The following is a 20,142-nucleotide window of genomic DNA, read 5'->3' as shown; positions in this document are numbered from 1 at the left end:
CTCCAGTCATTCTGGAATCCCATCGATATTTCTCGCTGGCTTTAGATAGCTGTGGTCGAATCATCGCGCCGTGAAGGTTCTCAGGGGCGTAACAAGGCTAGCGTAACAATATCCATCCCCTTTGGAATAAAAATCGGCCCCGTTTCAGCAGGTCACTCTGTATACTATTTTTATGAGAACTGTATTAGGGCGTTCATTAATTGTTTTTAGTTATATAAGACTAAATTAATTATTTTATAATCATTTTTAAAAACATACTAAAAATATACTTTTTAGCTCTTTATTTTATTTACTTTTTCGTGTTGATATGTTATGATTTGGTATTTCCCAGCATGTACTAAAAACAGAACTAATATGGCTTAATGAGGATTCGATATGTTTTAGATGTAAGTATACCATTACCAATATATTTTTTATTTGTTCTATGCTGATTTTGCTTCCTCAATTACATGTTTCCAAGCCGGTAAAGAAGAATACTTTTAATACAGTGTAATTCGACTGATGATTCCTTCATTTTTCTTCCTCGCGATGGCAAGATTGAAATAAACTAGAAAATGTTATTAAAGTTATTGCTGGACATGAAGTATGACATGAAAGTAAATACGAAAATAAGTCTCCATTGACTTTTCATAGATTTATTGTTAGCCCAATGTACAGATAACAAAACTATAGGAAGTAATTGAGAAGATACATATAAACATCCAAAACTTACGCTTTTATTGCTTATTCCGTTGCTTGTAAATATTACATCACAGAGGGTATACAACTTTGGCTTTCAAGGACGCACAGGGTTTTACTGCGACGGCTATCGACAACACACTAAAGGTCGATTCAAACGCATTAGTCTCGCCACGTCACAGTTCCGGCGCCGAACGGAACAATCCGTCACTAAAAATATTATTTAATAGAAATATGCCGCTGGCCGGCTGGCGTTTACATTCATTCGTTGCCGAACAGTTTCCAAGCGGACAGGTTTCGATCGGGCGAAATATGACGGGCGGTGAAAGCGAACAAAATAAAATTAACGACGAACAATTAACAGAATATGTGAGAAAATATAATGTTTTAAATGATTTGTCGCATTCTAAATACATGGACATGGACATTGGTTAAAAAAATACTATTTGGAAGGAAATCGGAGCAGAAATGCTTTTTATTATTTTTATTTCACCGTAACAAAAAAAATACATAGTCTTTAAATTTTTTCAAGTTGCCACAGTAAAGACGCCCTGGAGAATTAAAATAATTTTTAAATGTGTCTCTTACTTAAAAACCATTTCCTATTGTATTTCCACCTTACAAAAGCAAATTTTGCAGTTCAGAGTTTGGTTTGCTTTCGCTTCTTATTCATCGTCCAAACATATAGCAATTATTGCTAATTCTTCGTCCGAGAAATTTGCCTTCTTTTCAACAGATTGGTCGCTGAAGAATGATGCATTCCGGGTGTGTACGAACAGACGAAACGAATAATTCTGTGACGGAACGGTGCCGGTTCGGCGCCGGATCTGTGACGTGACTGATGTGTTTGAATCAACCTTAACAATCAAGTTTTAGCAAAGGCTTCAACACATGATTGCTTTGATTCGAGCAGCGCTCCCATTTTAGGCGTGGTGGAAGAAATCCTATCTTTGCCTCGAGTGTCCGTTTTGCCCCACATTCCCCTATGGTATAACTCAAGGTCTAAAAGGGTTATGAATCAAATAATAAATAAAGCAAACACAAAATAGAATAAAACATATGACATATATTCCGACCACTACCTAGTGGTAAAGGTAAGGCATAAAGAAAAACTCGAAACGAATCAAAAAGTATTTCAACTCAAACACATCAGCAAGAAAGCAAAATTCTCAGTACAGTCTTAGGTTAGGTTAGGAAGATAACCTTAATTGATCACAAGATTAGAATTTGCAGAAAAGAAGAAGATATCGTTAAAATGATTCCAACTTTGTGAACATTTCGTATGTTTTTTGTTTGTTATGTTGTTGCTATTTTTGATTTCAGTTAAATATGATGGGCGAACAACTGCCAAATATTAAAGAAACAAATGCCAGTGTTGACGATCAAAGTGTTGAGTCGAAGAAGAATCCAAAGCTTAAATGGAAAATTGTTATTAACAAGCATAAAGGTAAGTGTTCTTATTGATTGTAAGTCATAAATAAAAACGAATAGTAGAGTATGTTGTTGTCGACTAAGAGATTACGAGAAGTACCTGTATGAATGAAACGGATATTATAAGAGAAGACTTCTTATGCATGTAAACCAAAGAACCAGCAGGTAGGCCATCAGAAAATTCTGGTTTTCGGTTAACTACCAATTACCGTTACGTTTTCTATTCTTTCACGAGATGTCAATGTATGTACATCCTTTACTCCTTCGAGAGCTATCACTTTAGATGGTTTATTTATCATCTGAATTCCGCACTCATCCATATTAAAAATGTTCGCTGGATGATCTATTAAATTATTTTCAATTAAAATTGTTGTTAGTAACTCAAATAATTCTGACCTATTTATTCCTTGAGCTCTTACTAATGACAACACCTCTGATTGCCGTAGGGAAAGATCTGGGTTACTTTCCATAAAAACTCTAAACTATTGTTTTACAGCTTTTCCAGGTGAAGAAAAAGTAAGCTTTTCAGCAAAATTAAAAGGCAAAGTTCGGACAGAATTAAGATTCAGGCGCAAATCCAGCTGTACAAAGACATTTAATGTAATTGGCAAGTCCCCTCTCATCTTCCTTTCCGAGAATACCTGAAACAATCCAAAACATTATTTTTTATAAAAATTTATTATTTTATAAAATACAATTTACCTTCTTGACCTAGAGCTCCTTTACTATGCATTCCAGATTTTATCTTTCTATCAATTGTACGTGCTGGTACTCCATATCGTTTTTCTGCTTCTCGTGTTGATATCTCATCGACCTGAACCTTATTTATTGCTAGACTTAATTGGTCTTCAGTATAATTGCACCAAGGCTAAGCTGGTTCGAATGTATTTCCTCGGCATTGTAAATTTACCTGAACAAAATTGAATTTTTACTTTTTTAAATTAAAAGTTTCATGTCAAATAGAACTATTATTTGTAAAGTCTAAGCCAAAACTTTCAAATATATTTGCGCAAATTAACAACTTAAATCTACATAATATAAGTACGGTATGTCTCCGTACCAAAAAGTGCGGCATCTCTCCTCTTCTGGTAAACTTTTATTCTAGGAAACTTTGGTAAATGTGAATTATCAATAATAAGAATTTTTAAAATCTGAAAAAACATATAGGGTGTCCTATTTAAATTAAATAAGTTGAGGGTATTTCCAGTGAAACTGGAAGTATAGCAGTACAAAAAATTTACTTGGTTCCATATTTTATCCCAACCCTGTATTTTAATATAATATAGAAATAGTATGTGTGTTCAGATAGTATTAGTATAATGTAATTTTTTTTCTGTTTCAGCTTATACGTCAGATTTAGACAAAAAATAACCAAAATGTCATTTCTGCCACATTCTTGTCAGTTTGATGAATATATTTAGATGATAAAAGTCTTTATTCTGTTTTTCTTTTTAACAAATGGATGCGTGTTCAGTGTTATAAATGAAAATGTTATAGGTATGATTTTCTTTATAAAATAATAACTTTAAGATGCTATTAACTTTGACAGCGATATTTTTGTCGAGTACATATTTATTTTCAATGTTTTTGTACTTGATTTTATTAAGTTTCTTACGATGGCGAATCGTCTGGCCAAACTTAAACATTAAGTCTACCAAACGATAAATAATTGTGTAAAGAACCATGAAATTCTTTTAAGAATTGCTAAGGGTTTTTAATAAACTAAGGATTTTTAATTACTAAACCTATCTACTTCACAAAATATTTAAAATTTCCTTTGAAAAGCAAGATTTTTCAATATCTTCTATACCATCATATTATTTTTTTTAATGTCGCCCAATGGATTTTGTCGCCCAATGTTGGCGATCTGTCTCAAAATATTAATTGAATCGTAATTGAATCAACATGTTTATTCCATTCTATTTTCCTTGGCATTTTCGTTTAATTTCTGTCTCAACCACGGTTTTTATTAGATTTGTGTATTTTTCAACTCTTTCAACTTCATTTGAATTTTTCTTCTTATACCAGGTTTGGTAATACGAGGCTTGTTCAACTGAATCCTATAGACTACAAGAACATGGGACATTCTTAAAGGGTCATTTGACCCAGCATTTATCAATACTATAATAGGTAATATCAAATTTAGAAATTATGTTGTCAATTTAGCGGTATAGGTGATCACACAAGTAAGGTAAACTTACCTCTCAAGGGGCAGGGGGGACATTTTGGTCAAACATATTTGTTGCATTTTTCATTATGCATAACATGTCCCAGGTATTGCAGATTTCGTGTCTTGATGGTTTCCAATATTTCCATTCTTTTGTTGACTCTTCTCATGACTTCGTTGTTTGTTACATGCTCGGTCCATGATATCTTCAGGATTCTTCTATACACCCACAGTTCAAACGCTTCCAACTTTTTAGTAGTCGACGCGTTAAGTGTCCATGCTTCTATCCCGTAAAGCAGAGTCGAGAAAATATAACACCTTGCCAGCCTAACTCCCAAGTCTAATTTCAGTTCTCTTGCACAAAGTACCTTTCTCATTTTATTGAAGTTTGTTCGTGCTTTCTCTATTCGAACTTTGATTTCTTTGGAGTAATCGTTTGTGTGATTAATTATTGTGCCATGATAATAATTATAGTTTTGAACTTGCTCTAAAGTTTTACCGTTAATTGTCAGGCTTTCATCATTATTTTGGGTTTTTGATATCCTCATAAATTTGGTTTTCTTGGTGTTTATTGATAATCCATATTCTTCTCCACACTCAACTATCTTGTTCATTAGCTTTTGGAGGTCTTTGAGGTTGTCTGCTATTATGATAGTATCACCTGCATAACTAATGTTGTTAATTGGTGTTTCATTGACCTTTATTCCTGCTGTTTCTCCCTCAAGAGCTCTTTTCATAATTTTTTCAGAGTATGCATTAAATAGTAGTGGTGACAATACACACCCCTGTCGCACTTCTCTTTTAATTTCGAACTCTTCTGATGTGTGTTCATTCATGCGTATATGACTGCTATTTATAACATAGATTTGTTATAATTCGAAGGTCATTGTATTGTAATTGTTTTGCTTTGAGGACGCCCATTAGCTCTTTGTTGTGGACTTGGATGCTGAGTCAAATGACCCCTTAAAAATGTCCCATGGGCTTATAGTCTACTAATTTTGGCCCAGAAAAAATATATCTACAAATAATCAGCACTACAATTAAGGCACATATCCTATTCTTTTACCAACCGATGTATACTGTGCTTGAATAATTCTTTTGTGGCTTCTGCTTGAAGAATTTTTTTACGGCGTTTTGTACTTCTTCGTCCGATTGAAAACGATTATCTTTTAATACCTTTTTCAGTGGCCCAAACAAGTGAGAATCGCAAGGTGATAAATTGGGATTATAGGGTGGATCCTCTAATATCATCCATTTCTTTCTTTATATTTATAAGCGTATATAAATTTATCTGTTCCAAATGTTATTGTTCTCTCAATTGCATAATTTGTACAAATATTAATTATCTACATAAATTTATTTATTTATTTTTCAGATTTTAGAAAATCCTGTAGTTCTAATAGTTCTAAAACTCTTTTTCTGCCTGCCAAAGAGGGAGATATCGACAATTTCGTTATTTATGTTTCAAGAAATAACTCAAAATGCCAGTTAGACATGTTTAGTACATTCAAGGATGTTGGATTAATAATAGTTTTAGAGTTTGTTAAGGAAATGGAGTGTAAACCCGGTGAACTTATTGTGGTACATATCAAATTTATTGTATTCTAAACATGTTTTATTTTCATTTATTTTTAAAACATAACTTTTTTATCTTTGGACTCGTAAGTAGATTACTGATTAAATTTAGATTGTCTGTATCTTTTACTGCTATTTTTTATATCTCAATATACTATCCCGCGATCCTTTGTCTCGTAATGTCTGACGATTTGACAGCAGTTTTTAATACAATCGGTTTCAACTCCCTTATTAATGACCTGCATTCTTTTCTCCTCTGTTTCTGTTGTTGTATCCATAGATTGTACTGATATTCTTGTTTCTTTGTTAGGATTTTAAATTGGTCCATATTTCATTTGTAGTTGTGCTTCCAAAAGATCTCTCTATGCAATCCTGACCCCCCGGAGGGAGTGGAATGTTAATAATTACTGTAATTGACTTTATTTGGAATGTTAGTAATTGCTGTTTCCAATTTTTCGTAGAATTCCTCGACTGTTATGTCGTCTGCTGTACTGGTTGGCGCATAAACTTGTATGATATTGAGTTAATATGGTTTGCCTTTCAGTTTAAGGATAACTATCCTATCGCTCATAGCTTTAAATTCAACGATAGACTTTTGTAATATTGGTGAGACCAGAATGGCAACACCTGTATAGTTCTGGGTTTCACTGCCAGAGAAGTAAACGTAATTGCCATTATGTGTTCTAAAATGGCCCTCTTCTCACCAATGCGTTTCTGCTAGTCCAGAGCTTTTAATCTTATAGCTTGCCAGCCCTCTTTCCATATTTGACAGCTTATCTCTAATTGTCTTTAGCTCTTGTACGTTACATGTACCAAAAGGTACTAATCTGAATTATAATTCGCTATATGATTCTTTTTTGTATTAAATATATCTGTTGCTGGCCATTTTGAGATGAGGAGTTCGTCAAATCGATTGGCCCCATTAGTTCCTGTTATTCTTCAATCTGTTTCAGATTGTTTCTATATCTTTAATAATATTTATCTGTTAATCCTTACTTTTGATCTTTGTAGTAATATTAATAGATATACTTTTTAGTTCTTGCCATAGTCTACATAGGGATATTGTATCATAAGCTTTCGTCAAGTCCACAACTAATAGATGAGTTGGTCTATCCCTAGCCATTAGGTTTTCATTTAGTTGGGTTCAAGTGTAGATGTGATCGATGCAAAATAGTACAACTCGAAATCCTGCTTGCTGTTCCAGCTCAAGTGGTTCATATTCATTTTCGACTAGGGTTTTCGTCTTTTCTGTATAGCACTGAGAGTGCTGGTAACTGTAATGGAGCGGTAGTTCTTGCAGTTTGACTAATCCCTTTTTTATGCATCAGTGTAATCCATCCTGGACCATGCAACAACGAAAAACTAGAACAACAATAGATAGATACAAAAACTTAAGGAGAGAGGAAAAACGCATACACCGAAAAAAGAAACGAAACTCGGAAAATGACATATTAGAACGGCTCGAAAGCCATATGAGTCAAGGAGAAACAAGAAAGTTCTATCATCAAATAAATAGTATTAGAAAAGAATTCAAACCAAGAATCAACTATTGTAATGATAAGGAAGGTAACTTACTTACCAACAAAGAGGATATCCTTTTACGATGGGTAGAGCACTTTCGAGAGTTGCTGGAAGGGGAACCTACTAACAATATAGAGCTGGAATATCGAAATGAGGAACTCGTGGAACCCCCCTCGGTAAAAGAAGTGAAAATATCTATAGAAAAACTAAGGAACCATAGGTCCCCAGGTAGCGATGGCATCCCAGCAGAGTTATTTAAGCACGGTGGAGAGCAGCTCACCAAGGTGATGCGAGAAATTGTTTGTAGAATTTGGTCTGAGGAGCAAATGCCTGAAGAATGGAGCTTAGGCTTAATTTGCCCGTTACACAAAAAGGGAAACCAACTGGAATGCAATAATTACCGCGGAATTACTCTCCTAAATACAGCATACAAGATATTGTCAAATATTTTGCACGAGAGATTAAAGCCTTATACTGAAATGTTTCTAGGAGAATATCAGTCGGGATTCAGGCGTGGACGTTCAACCATTAGCCAGATCTTTACACTACGACAGATCCTCGAAAAAGCGCAAGAGTTTAACATAGATATGTATCATATTTTTGTCGATTTTAAAGCGGCATATGACAGTGTCTTAAGACCAAGTCTTTACAATGCTATGAATGAGTTGGGAATTCCAAAAAAACTCATATGTTTGATAAAAGTGACAATGGCGAAGATGCTATCAGCAGTTAAAATTCAAAACGACTCGTCAACCCCATTTCAAATACATAGGGGGTTAAGGCAGGGAGATGCGCTGGCGTGTCAGCTTTTTAATGTCGCCTTAGAAAAAGTTGTACGAGACGCTAATTTAGATAGCAGGGGAACAATATTTAATAGATCAGTCCAAATTCTCGCATATGCAGACGACGTGGACATTATAACAAGAACTAGGGCGAGAACTGCGGAAATCCTAACCGAGCTAGTAGCAGCAGCAGAACGAATGGGGTTACAGATAAATCAAAATAAAACCAAATTCATGGCGACTAACACAAACACAAGAGCTGGAAATGTTGACACAAATTTAATCATCAATGACCAAAACTTCGAAGCAGTCAAAGAGTTCATATATCTAGGGACATCGGTTAACCCCAATAATAACACATCTGAGGAAATAAAAAGGCGAATAATAATTGCAAACAGGTGTTATCATGGTCTATCAAAGTACTTAGCTAACAAACGTCTGTCTCAAGAAACTCGTATAAGGCTGTATAGAACACTGATAGTCCCCGTTCTCACATATGGATCAGAGGCATGGACGCTAACGAAAACAGATGAATCCGCTCTATCCATTTTTGAAAGAAAGGTGCTACGCAAGATATTCGGAGCGGTCTGTGAGAACGGAGTATGGAGGCGTAGATATAACTTTGAACTGCAGAATATCTACAAGCATACGTTTGGTGGTAAAGATATTACCACTATAATTAAGCGAAACTGCCTGCAGTGGGTAGGACATGTAGCCCGGGCCCCTGAGTCAAACATGATAAAAAAGATTCTAACAGCGCAACCCGTAGGAATGAGAAGACGGGGTAGACCAAAGCTAAGGTGGATGGACGGGGTAACACAAGATGCCGAGAAGATCGGAGTCGGCAAAGGGACAGAATAGAATGGCGTAGAAAGCTTGAGAAGGTCGAGGCCCTCTAAGGGCCGTAGCACCAAGATGATGATGATGATGTAATCCATCCTTCTTTCCAGCTTTCAAATCTATCATCTCCGTTATTAAAAAGTTCTGTCAACATATTAACAAGGGTTGGAGTTTCTTTTTCTAAAAGTTAAGCATGGATTCCTTGTGGTCCATAGCATATTAACAAGTTTTGTAACATTTTACAAACGTTTAGCAAGGATTCCTTCTGGTCCATAGGTTCTTAGTTAGTTTGGTAGTTAGGTTATCTTCGATGTTAATTTCTGGTCCATGGATTTGATATCTTCTGGGTGTTTGTTGTACATATTCAGATCCGGACTCTTATAGTTCTTTTGCGTAGTGACTTTTAAATACATTGATGTTGATGGTTCGTTGTATTTATTGTATTTATACTGCATATTCATATTTTTTAAATTTCAGTAGCAAGACGAAAACATAATCGATGTGTGTGCCAAGAAAATACACCAAATCTATCTACATCACAAAGTTATCGAACATATTTCGATAACATTTAACTTCACTTTTGTCAATATTTCCAGTAATCTAAAACTGGTGGTCACTGCAGCATATACACTTTCGCGACAATTGTCAAGTTGTAAAGAAGTTGGAAAAATACCCTGCGTCATAGGAAACAGAACAGTTTGTATTAGTAGAAGTTTAGAGTGCGACGGAGAGTTTAATTGTGGTACTAGGGGAAAATTTGACGAAAATATCAAAGTCTGTAAAGGTATGTTCTTTTGTTTTTTTTTTGTACCGCCAATCAAGAAAAAGTCAATATGTAAGTTACAGTCAATCTTGGTCGACAGTATGTATATAACATACAACCAATAGTTCCAATGTATATATCAAACGTCCCATATAGCTGATAGGGAAAGTTCCTGCAGATATGCAGGACAGGTACGAATAAGGCATTACCAAATAAGTACCCGCGGATCAACTGAGGATATGACATTAGGCAGCAGTAATGTCATTACTGGATTAAGGCTATGGGAAGTAAAAATCCTGTAGGCTTAATTCCAGATACTCACAGGCGTCACTCACATTATGAGTTAGCGGCTGTGATACTGCGACAGCAGCAGCGTCTGACCCAGAGTGGGCGGCTGCAAACAGCGTCTGTTCCCAGAGTGGGCGGCTGAAACTGAAACCTTGCCAACACGCAGTGGCTCGCGTGGCATTGAACTTAACCAAAAACCCTTACAAATGTCAGATTTTAAAATAAAACGGAAACTACCCCAGGTGAGAAAACACTCTCACACTGATTTATCAGTCTGTCCCAAGGATTCTGGGGGGGACACAAATTTGACAAGAGTATGCTTTAAAAAACAAACAGTTTTCAAAATTGCAACCATGAATACTAGAACTCTACTTTCTAATGAAAGCTTTAAAGAAATGGAAAAAGAATTAGAAAAGATCAAATGGGACATCGTCGGAGTTAGTGAAGTGAGAAGGCGAGGTGAAGGCCTCGAGACCCTAAAATCCGGTCACTTGTTTTACTATCACGGAGAACAACATAAGTCAGTAGGAGGCGTCGGATTCTTCATAAACAAACAGCTAGCAGGAAATCTAAAAACTGTCCAATCAGTATCCACTAGAGTTACATATGCCACGTTCAAAATAAATACTAGATATAATCTAAAAGTTATCCAAGTCTATGCTCCAACAACAGAATATACAGACAAGGAGATCGAAGTCTTTTATGATGATTTAAGCACAGCCATCACAAAGAACCGTACACATTTCACAGTTATATGTGGAGACTTTAACGCCAAAATAGGAACAAAACTGGATCCAGCAGAAACTGCTCTTGGAAATTTTGGAAGTCAGGGACGGAACGACCGTGGCGACACTCTTTTAAACTTCTTACTAGAGAAAAACCTATTCCTAATGAACAGTTACTACTACAAGAAACCTCACCGCAGATGGACGTGGAAAAGCCCAGATGGGAAGACGACAAACGAGATTGATTACTTTATCACTGATAAAAGATACATATTTACAGATGTGACAGTGCTAAATAAATTTGCGAAATCAAGCGACCATCGTATGGTGAGAGCCACCATTGTGTTAAATACCAACTATGAACGACACAATATGATAAAAAAGAAGCAAATAAACATATGGACACATCCAAACAACGAACAAAATTTTGAAGATCATATCGGTAAATTCCTTCAAGAAAAATCATCAACAAATGATATTAACATCCTAAATGACATAATAGTAGAAGCAATAACAGAAGCTCAAAAGAAATGCTGCCCAAAAAGCGTGAAGGAAGAAAAAATTAGTCTGGAAACACAGAAAAAAATGGAACAAAGAAGAATACTGAGAAGCGACGAAAACTCTAGTAACGACGATATAAATAAAATGAACAAGGAAGTATCAAGAGAAATCAGAAAAGACCTAAGAAAATACAAAGATGAGAAAATCATCAAAACTATTGAGGAAAATAAGAGTATGAAAATAATGAGACGCAAACTCACAAATGGAAATAAACAAATAGTCAAACTCAAGGATAGAAATGGCAACATCACATCAAACAGAGAACATTTGTTACAAATTGTGGAATCATTTTATGAGACATTATATAGCAACCAATCGACTCTAGATATAGTTGAATATCAGCAGAGGAAGGTTCAAAATCAGGGTTCCGCAGATATCCCAGAAATCTCCTTGGACCAAATTTACAAGGCTCTAAAAAAGATGAAGAATAACAAAGCTCCGGGGGAGGACGGTGTCGTCACGGAAGCGATAAAGATAGGAGGCTCAGTACTGATAACCAAAATTCAAAAGCTCTTTAATCTATGCCTATGGAATCAAAATATCCCAACAAAGTGAAATAATTCAATAACTGTACTCTTACACAAGAAGGGAGATATAGCAGACCTGGAAAGATACCGACCAATCAGTCTCCTTAACCATCTTTATAAATTATACACCCGAATAATAACAGATTAGAGACAAAGCTGGATTTTTACCAACCTCGGGAACAAGCCGGTTTCCGCCCTAATTACGGCACAAACGATCACCTGCAGTGCCTAAAAACCCTGATAGAAAAAACTAACGAATATAACCGTCCCTTGGCATTGATATTTGTAGACTTTAAAAAGGCGTTTGATACAGTGGAATTACCGTCCATCTTAAGAGCACTACAAGATTGCAGGGTCGACCACAGATATTGTAATATAGTTAAAAATATATATGAAAATGCCACAACAACCATAAGTCTACATTCAGCAACTAATAAAATAAAGATAAAAAGGGGAGTCAGGCAAGGTGATACCATGTCACCAAAGCTGTGCATTACCGTTCTTGAGTATGCATTTAAAAGACTAACATGGCAACAGAAAGGAATATCCATCGATGGAGAAAGATTAAACCATCTACGTTTTGCGGACGATATCGTGCTTCTGTCAGATAATCTGGGAGAGATCAAAGACATGCTCCAAGAACTGAATGACATACTACAAGAAACTGGGCTGGAGATAAATTTCGAGAAAACCAAAATGATGACCAATATGGTTCCCAGCGAAGAGATACAGATCAATAACAACAAGGTAGAATTAATCGATAAATACACATACTTGGGTCATGAAATCAGAATAACCAGAGACAACCAAACCTGCGAGCTAAATAGACGAATCACGTTGGGATGGGCGGCATATGGAAGGATGAGAGACATTTTTAAAACAAATACCCCAATTCACCTGAAAAGGAAGGCATTTAACCAATGCATCTTACCAGTCTTGACCTACGGAGCAGAGACCCTAACTTTAATGAAAGCTACTGCCGAAAAACTGAGGGTAACACAAAGGCGAATGGAGAGATCAATGCTGGGCCTGACCTTGAAAGATCGCGTGAGAAATGAGGAGATACGCCGACGAACTGGCGTAGACGATATTATACTGCGAATCAATAAACAAAAGTGGAGGTGGGCTGGACATGTTGCTAGAATGGAAGACGGAAGATGGACGAAGAGATTATTGGAGTGGAGACCAAGAGCCGACAAGCGAAGTCGAGGCAGACCTCCCACCCGATGGACCGACGACCTAAGGAGAATAGAAACAGACTGGATTGCAGCAGCTAGATATAGAGGGAACTGGAGACGTTTGGAGGGGGCCTATATCCAACAATGGATGTGAAAATGGGGCTGGATGATGATGATGATGATGATGATGATGATGATGATGATGATGATATATCAAACGGAAAGGTTCCCACACACAGATTACACTCCAACCAAAAGATACAGTACCAAATTGAACGACACTTCAACGACAATGTAATGTTAATATTTTGTTGAGCCACTTTTAGCCGCTGTCAAAGCTTTAATTCTACGCGGCATACTATTAATGCAACCCTGTACTGTCTCTGCATTTGAGGATCATGATTCCACGCGTAAATTATTCTTTCTAAGTTCTGCGTTTTGTTTGTGATAATATCTTTAACCACTTCTCTTGCCAATCCAACAAAGGGATGTTTCGTTCTGCCAAAAAAGCTTTCACAGACCGTGTTGTATGGTAGGGAGCTAAATTGTGCATAAAAATGAATAGTTTCCCATTTGGAAACCAAGCTTGGAGCTGCGGAATCAACCGCCTTTGTAAGACATATTTATACTGATCTTACTGCATCATTCCTTTTACCACGTACAGATGTCCAGTACCCTTACTGCTAATGACACTTCCCTTACCGTATCCATCATCAATACCAAATCATTACTTTTGTAGGGTGCTTCACAGTCTGAACAAAACAGAATGAAACTTTTCTCCATGACGACGACACACAAACTGAGCTTTGTTCTGCAAAATTTCAAATGTGCATTCATCACTGAAGCCACCTTTCAACAATAGAAAAAAAATGTTTGCTGGTCTTTCTGTTGCTTAAATGCATAATTTGTGAATAAATTATGAACTCACCGATCTCCAGAAGTCCACATCTTTATCACGCCACTGTTTGGTCCAATTCAGATGCTTTGCTTTCATTGTTTATAGAAGAATTCTAAAAATATCGTGGACAGAACACGTCACAAACAAAGAGGTTCTGAGAAGGATCAATAAAGAAATAGAAATTTTAAATACAATTAAAACAAGAAAATTGGAATATCTCAGGCATATTACACGTGGAGAGAAATACACCTTGCTCCAACTGATTATGCAGGGAAATATCAAAGGAAAGACAAGCATAGGGAGGCGTAGTATGTCATGGCTGTGCAACCTGAGAGAGTGGTACGGATGTACATCAAATGAACTTTTCAGAGCAGCCGTCTCAAAAGTCCAAATAGCTATGATGATTGCCGACCTCCGCCGCAGAGATGGCACTTGAAGAAGACGCTTTGCTTTTATTGCAGGTGTTAACTTGGGCTTCCTAGCGAGGCGGCAAGCCTTAAAACCCAAATCTTTTAATTTTCTTTGCACATTACGTTCAGAAGCATTCACACTAACATCTTGGAGTTGCGATTTTATCAATTTTGTGGTAGCAAATCTGTTTTCCAGGGAAATTTTCTTTAAAGACCTTTCTGACCTTATAAAGTGAAAATAGGTTTCCTGCCGCATTTTTTTCTTTCGTTTTGGGCTCAATTCTTCCCCTGATTCAATCTTTTTCTTTATGAATCGTACACTAGATTGGGAAACCTTCTAGATTCAGAAATCCACTAGATTCAGAAACTGTTAAATAAACAAACATAGCTCATCAAGCCACAGAGACACACCCGCAACTGAACCACCCGTGAACGCGGTGGGAGTAGGGTTAGACTTGTTTACGTTCCGGTAAGAATTGATTAACACAGTGTTGCCATATTTGACAAATAAATACAAATACGAAATGTATAATAAATTTCCTGAATAAAAATCCATTTCTGTATGTTTGTATGTGAAAGTACTGCATATAAAGTTGTATAAAACAATAAATTATTTATCAAAAAACAGGAATGTGTCTAATAATTTGACAGGGACTGTATATTATTTTCATCTGAATCATGTTTTTATCATCAAGTTAGAATCTAGATTGTAACTCGATGGTTTTTATCTATTTTTTTTTGTTTCTTCGTCTTGTCATAACTACTCATACAACAAAAATAATTTTATAGTTTCAGGTGGAAAAATTTTACAGGTAGTGGTATTTACTTTTGCAGTGATTTTGTTTGGGATTTTTACCATTTATCGCATAGTCAAAAAGAAAATGAAATGCAATTCCGTTCACTTCTTTTTATGCGATAAGTCTCTGAATAGATCAACTACGAAGTCACAAACAGAGCCAATGAAGAAATCTGCTAGTCAAGATAGTAGTAAGGTAATTTTTTTTTAGTTTTTATACGTTTCAAATTAATTCAGAAAAATATAAATGAATTAATAAGTATCTTTGCCAAATAATGAAAAGATTTCCAAACAATATTGAAAGCAAAACCAGAATCATATACAGTACATCTAATTTACCTACCGTCGCACGTCATTGTCATTGACAGAGATCTAAGTTGACATAGTTGCCAAAGTATAAAAAAATCCTGAATCCATTTTAAATCAAATAGGTCACATAATTATTGCAAAAGTGGATTGTACAACAAAACAAATTAATATTTAATGTAAATAAATAGAAACAAAACAAGATTTAAAAAATAATCTTGTTAAAAACAATTTGAGCCGCTTGTATGCGTTGTATAAAGATGTAAAATGAAATACTGTACAATAGTCAACACCGCAACTGTCAAATAAGTGTTACCAATTTATGCCAAAATATCACCTTCGTTCGATTAAAGTTACAGTGTGTTCCGAACAATAGTTCTTATTACTGTATATATATAAACATATTATTATTGTATTCCTTTAAGTTAACATTAATAGAAATCTTTAAATATTATTTCTACGCGTATATAATAAAATACGTCTAGTGACTGTAATGCCAGTGTACTCGGCAAAGTGGTTCTAAAAAAGAACACACCTACCGCCTAAATATTTCGTGTTGGTATCATGTGACCTCACGGGCTATGACGCGGATGACGTGCAACGGTATGTAAATTAGATGAAGTATAGGTTTAACGACTAATTCGATAGAGTGCGAATATATTTTCCAGAAAAAAGAACGATGTAAATAAACTTGAGCAGCAAAGAAAAATTTAAAAAAAAGAACAGATTTACAAAAACTATAGGAAAGAAGAGAAATGCTTGCATGAAAGAAAAACCAGACGTTAAAAAAAATTACTAAAAGACTCGCTTAATGTCACGCTTAAGCTTAAACGTATTATAGAAATATTGTTCTGAAGCTATTTTCTTGTGGCATTTTAAATTAATTACTATTTAAATGAGAATAAGCCACAATTAAAGGTTAAAATACGTTTATTGACGTTTCAATTTCCACTTCGGAAATCGTTCTCAAAATACAAACATTTGTAATGTTCCTTACCTTATGACCCTTTTTCTAGATTTTCGCTTTTATTTTATCTATTGGAAAGAAGAGATGTAGGTCTCGAATAACATTATTAGATAAATTAGAAAACAAATTAATTTAAACATTGGCGCTTTTGTATTTTATAATTGGGTGGAACTCTGCCGTGTCGGAACCATAAACGACTGTCAGGTACATCCTGGATATCATTATTTAAAAACATTATTACAAGAGCTGTTCAAAAATCATCATCATTGGTGCTACAGTCCTATAAAAGAGCCTCGACCTTCCCAAGTCTATTACGCCAGTCAGTTCTATCCATTGCCAACTGTTGCCAGTTTGATGCGCCTATTTGTCTACCATCCTCATCTACACCATCCCTCCATCTGAGTTTTGGTCTACCCCTACTTCTACTTCCCACAGGTTGTGACATAAGGATTCTTCTAGGAGGGTTGTTCTGCTGTGATCTTGCCAGATGTCCTGTCCATCTTAGTCTTCCTATTTTTATAAAGGATACTACGTCTTTACCACCAAATATATGTTTATATCTGTGATATATCTCGTAGTTGTACCTCCTTCTCCAAACACCATTTTCACAGATGCCACCAAATATTCTTCTCAGGATCCTTCGTTCAAATATAATCAGGAGATTTTCATCTGCCTTGGAAATGGTCCATGTCTCCGACCCATATGTCAACACTGGTTGTATATGGTTATTTTTGTTTTTTGGCTTAAGATTCTGCTTCTCATATGTCTACTCAGTCCAAAATAGCATTTGTTTGCTAGGATTATTCTTCGCTTGATTTCTTCCGTCATGACGTTCTCCTTGGTGATCAGGGAGCCCAAGTATGTGAATTTGTCCACCACTTCAAAGGTAGAATTATCAACCGTGAATTGGTGGCCGATGTTTTTGGCTCTATTGTTGGGTGTTGATGCTTTTATCTTAGTTTTATTTTCATTTACTTGCAGGCCCATATTTTTTGAGGCGTTTTACAAGGTGGTATACATTTCTTCTAGCTTGCGTGTTGTGCGGGCAACTAGATCAACATCATCTGCATATTATATCTACCAAAATTTGGGATAATTTATTAAAAATGTTTCCTCTGCTGTCTATTTGGGCATCCCTGACCGCCTTTTCCAAAGCTATGTTGAAAAGGAGACACGCCAGCGCATCTCCCTGTCGCAGCCCAACATGCGTTTCAAATGCCTGTGATTGTTCGCCCTGTATTTCGACTTTGCAAACAACTTTACGCATTGTAGCCTTAACCAATCTTATTAGTTTATCGGGGATGTGGAATTCATCCATGGCTTCATACAATTTATTTCTTAGGACACTATCATAAGCCGATTTAAAATCTATGAAAAGATGGTATGTGTCGATATTGAATTCATTGGTTTTTTCCAGTATTTGCCTTAGCACAAAGATCTGGTCTGTTGTTGATCGACCAGGCCTAAAACCACTTTGATATTCGCCAAGAAGCTCCTCTGAATATTCACTCAGGCGACCATATAAAATACTCGAAAATATTTTGTATGCTGTATTAAGGAGGGTTATTCTCCTATAGTTTCTACATTCTAATTCATCGCCCTTTTTGTGTAGCGGGCAAACGATTCCAATACACCACTCTTCTGGGATTTGCTCCTCATTCCAGGCTCTCAGTATGATTATATATATATATATATATATATATATATATATATATATATATATATATATATATATATATATATGATTAGTCAGAGTAGCACCTCTACATTTAATAAGTTTCGCGGGTATACCATCACTTCCTGGAGATTTATTATTTTTTAGGTGTTTTATTGCATCCCGTACTTCCTGAATTGATGGAGGCTCCAATGGTGTATTGTTGTTTGCTCCTGGGGATGGTTGATTTGGATCTTCTACTTCGATAGTAAGCAGTTCTTTATAGTGTTCCACCCACCTTTTCAATACTTCTTCTTTTGTATTGAGTATATGCCCCTCCTTATCCTTACATAGTCCGATCTTTGGTTTAAATTCTTTTCTTGCTTTATTTAGATTTTTATAGAATTTTCTTGTTTGATTTTCCTTTTTTAATGCCTCAAGTTCTTCCAATATTCTATTTTCATAAGTTCGCTTTTTTCTCCGATGGATGTACTTCTCTTCTCTTCTGAGATCTTTATATTTTTGTTCTTTTTCTCGGGTTCTTCTTTGCTGCATCAGTTTATATGCATTGTTCTTTCTTCTTGTAATGTCCTCGCACTCAGCATCGAACCACTCATTGCGTGGTGGTGGTCTTTGCGGCCCTAGAATGTTATTTGCTGCATCTTTAATCTAATTTTTACACATTTCCCATTGTTCACTAATTGTTAGATTCTCTTTAGTTATGTATTTAGTTTCGATATAGTTTTGAAACCTTTCTACCGTTTGCGGGTTTTTGAGGAGTTCAATATTAAGGCGCCTTGTTTTGGTACTTCTCTCCTTCTTCGCATTTGAGATTCTAGCCCGAATTCTTGTGCCAACTAGAAAATGATCTGAATCAATATTGGCGCCTCGATAGGTGCGGACATCCATAAGGTTGGAGAAGTGTCTAGCATCTATGATCACATGATCAATTTGGTTGTTCGTTAATCCATCAGGCGAGGTCCAAGTCCCCATATGTATTTTTTTGTGTAGAAAACATGTGCTTCCTACGATCATGTTCTTTGAGACTGCTCGGTGTCCATTCGAATTAGTATTATTATGAAGACTATATTTACCAATGTGCGGTAGATATATTTCTTCTTTTCCGATTTTTGCGTTCAGATCACCGATTACTTTTCAAAAATCATTTTATAAAAATCTGTTCACAGCCCCATAACTGATTATAAACTGATATCGCCAATAACGCTAAACCGATTTTCATGAAAATACCACTAGACCACTTTCCAATATATAAAAAATATTTCTGCTATAAAAATGTAATAACAAAATTATCGTTATATGTTATAGTTAATCGAGTCCACCGAAGAATATTTAACAACAGTTTACTTCCCATCCAGTTCATATCAATTCCGTCCCAGTACAACTTCTGAGAGTAATAAAAACAGTGACTTTGAAAAAAGTAGCAACCCCACAAATATGGTATCGCCGTCGGTCCGCAGGTTAAGCGAAAAAGTAAAAAAGAACATGATGCTACCGTCAACTGGAGAAATTCAGCCTAAATTTACATTTTATTCAACTTCAACTAAATTTTCCTAGACAATTGTATAATTAGTTTGGAAATAAAGCTTTAAAAAACCTTTTTCGAGTACCTAAATCTTTATACATATTTATTATTATCACACAACATAAATCACTTGCAATATAAGTAAGTGGATTTATATGTAAAACTAATTACCAAAGAATCATTTTATTCATATTTATTTTGGTAAATTCATGGATATTAATAGAATTTGAAGTGTAAGATTCAAATATAGCAGCATATGTTCTCAACTAACAAACTGCGTTAACTGTATTAATATAATTAATTATATTACTTAATACTTGAACGAGCCTCTTGAAGCTTTAAATAAACATTTAAAAGATATACTTAATATAATTTAAAATGAAATATTGAAAATAAAAGTTAATTTTTAAAACGATAAAATAAAATTAACATTTCCCATTTACTAAACTAAATTATGCAACCAAAAATTCAATTGTTTTTTCTGTGGTAAATTTATTGGTGATACTGTGCATTTTCTTCTTTCCAAATGTGT

General features: G+C 35.4%; 1 protein-coding gene across 3 annotated transcripts; it reads left to right on the top strand.

The window, feature by feature from the left end:
• Positions 1-1,593: 1,593 nt before the first annotated feature.
• Positions 1,594-19,685, top strand: LOC140451452 (uncharacterized). 3 transcript variants are annotated; one of them, XM_072545264.1, is made up of 6 exons: positions 1,594-2,125; positions 3,452-3,606; positions 5,652-5,857; positions 9,475-9,778; positions 15,134-15,336; positions 19,394-19,685. In XM_072545264.1, the coding sequence occupies exons 2-6, from the start codon at positions 3,531-3,533 to the stop codon at positions 19,640-19,642; spliced, it is 1,038 nt and encodes a 345-aa protein (XP_072401365.1). In that variant the 5' UTR covers positions 1,594-2,125; positions 3,452-3,530; the 3' UTR covers positions 19,643-19,685. The 3 variants fall into 3 exon arrangements, 1 of the variants encoding a protein (XP_072401365.1); XR_011952049.1 differs by having other exon boundaries at positions 1,596-2,125; positions 9,472-9,778; XR_011952050.1 differs by lacking the exon at positions 9,475-9,778.
• The last annotated feature ends 457 nt before the right edge of the window (positions 19,686-20,142 follow it).

This window comes from Diabrotica undecimpunctata, chromosome 9 (assembly GCF_040954645.1).
Source record: "Diabrotica undecimpunctata isolate CICGRU chromosome 9, icDiaUnde3, whole genome shotgun sequence".
Taxonomy (NCBI): Eukaryota; Metazoa; Arthropoda; class Insecta; order Coleoptera; family Chrysomelidae; genus Diabrotica; species Diabrotica undecimpunctata.
Note: the sequence above shows the minus strand (reverse complement) of the source record. Positions and strands in the feature narration are given on the sequence as shown.

What these genes read in the sequence shown, in the direction of transcription:
- LOC140451452 (XM_072545264.1), top strand. Translation starts at nt 3,531, where the DNA reads ATGATAAAAGTCTTTATTCTGTTTTTCTTTTTAACAAATGGATGCGTG. An exon ending in AACCCGGTGAACTTATTGTG is followed by an intron (nt 5,858 to 9,474) that starts GTACATATCAAA and finishes AAATTTCAGTAG; the next exon opens with CAAGACGAAAACATAATCGA. An exon ending in AAATATCAAAGTCTGTAAAG is followed by an intron (nt 9,779 to 15,133) that starts GTATGTTCTTTT and finishes ATAATTTTATAG; the next exon opens with TTTCAGGTGGAAAAATTTTA.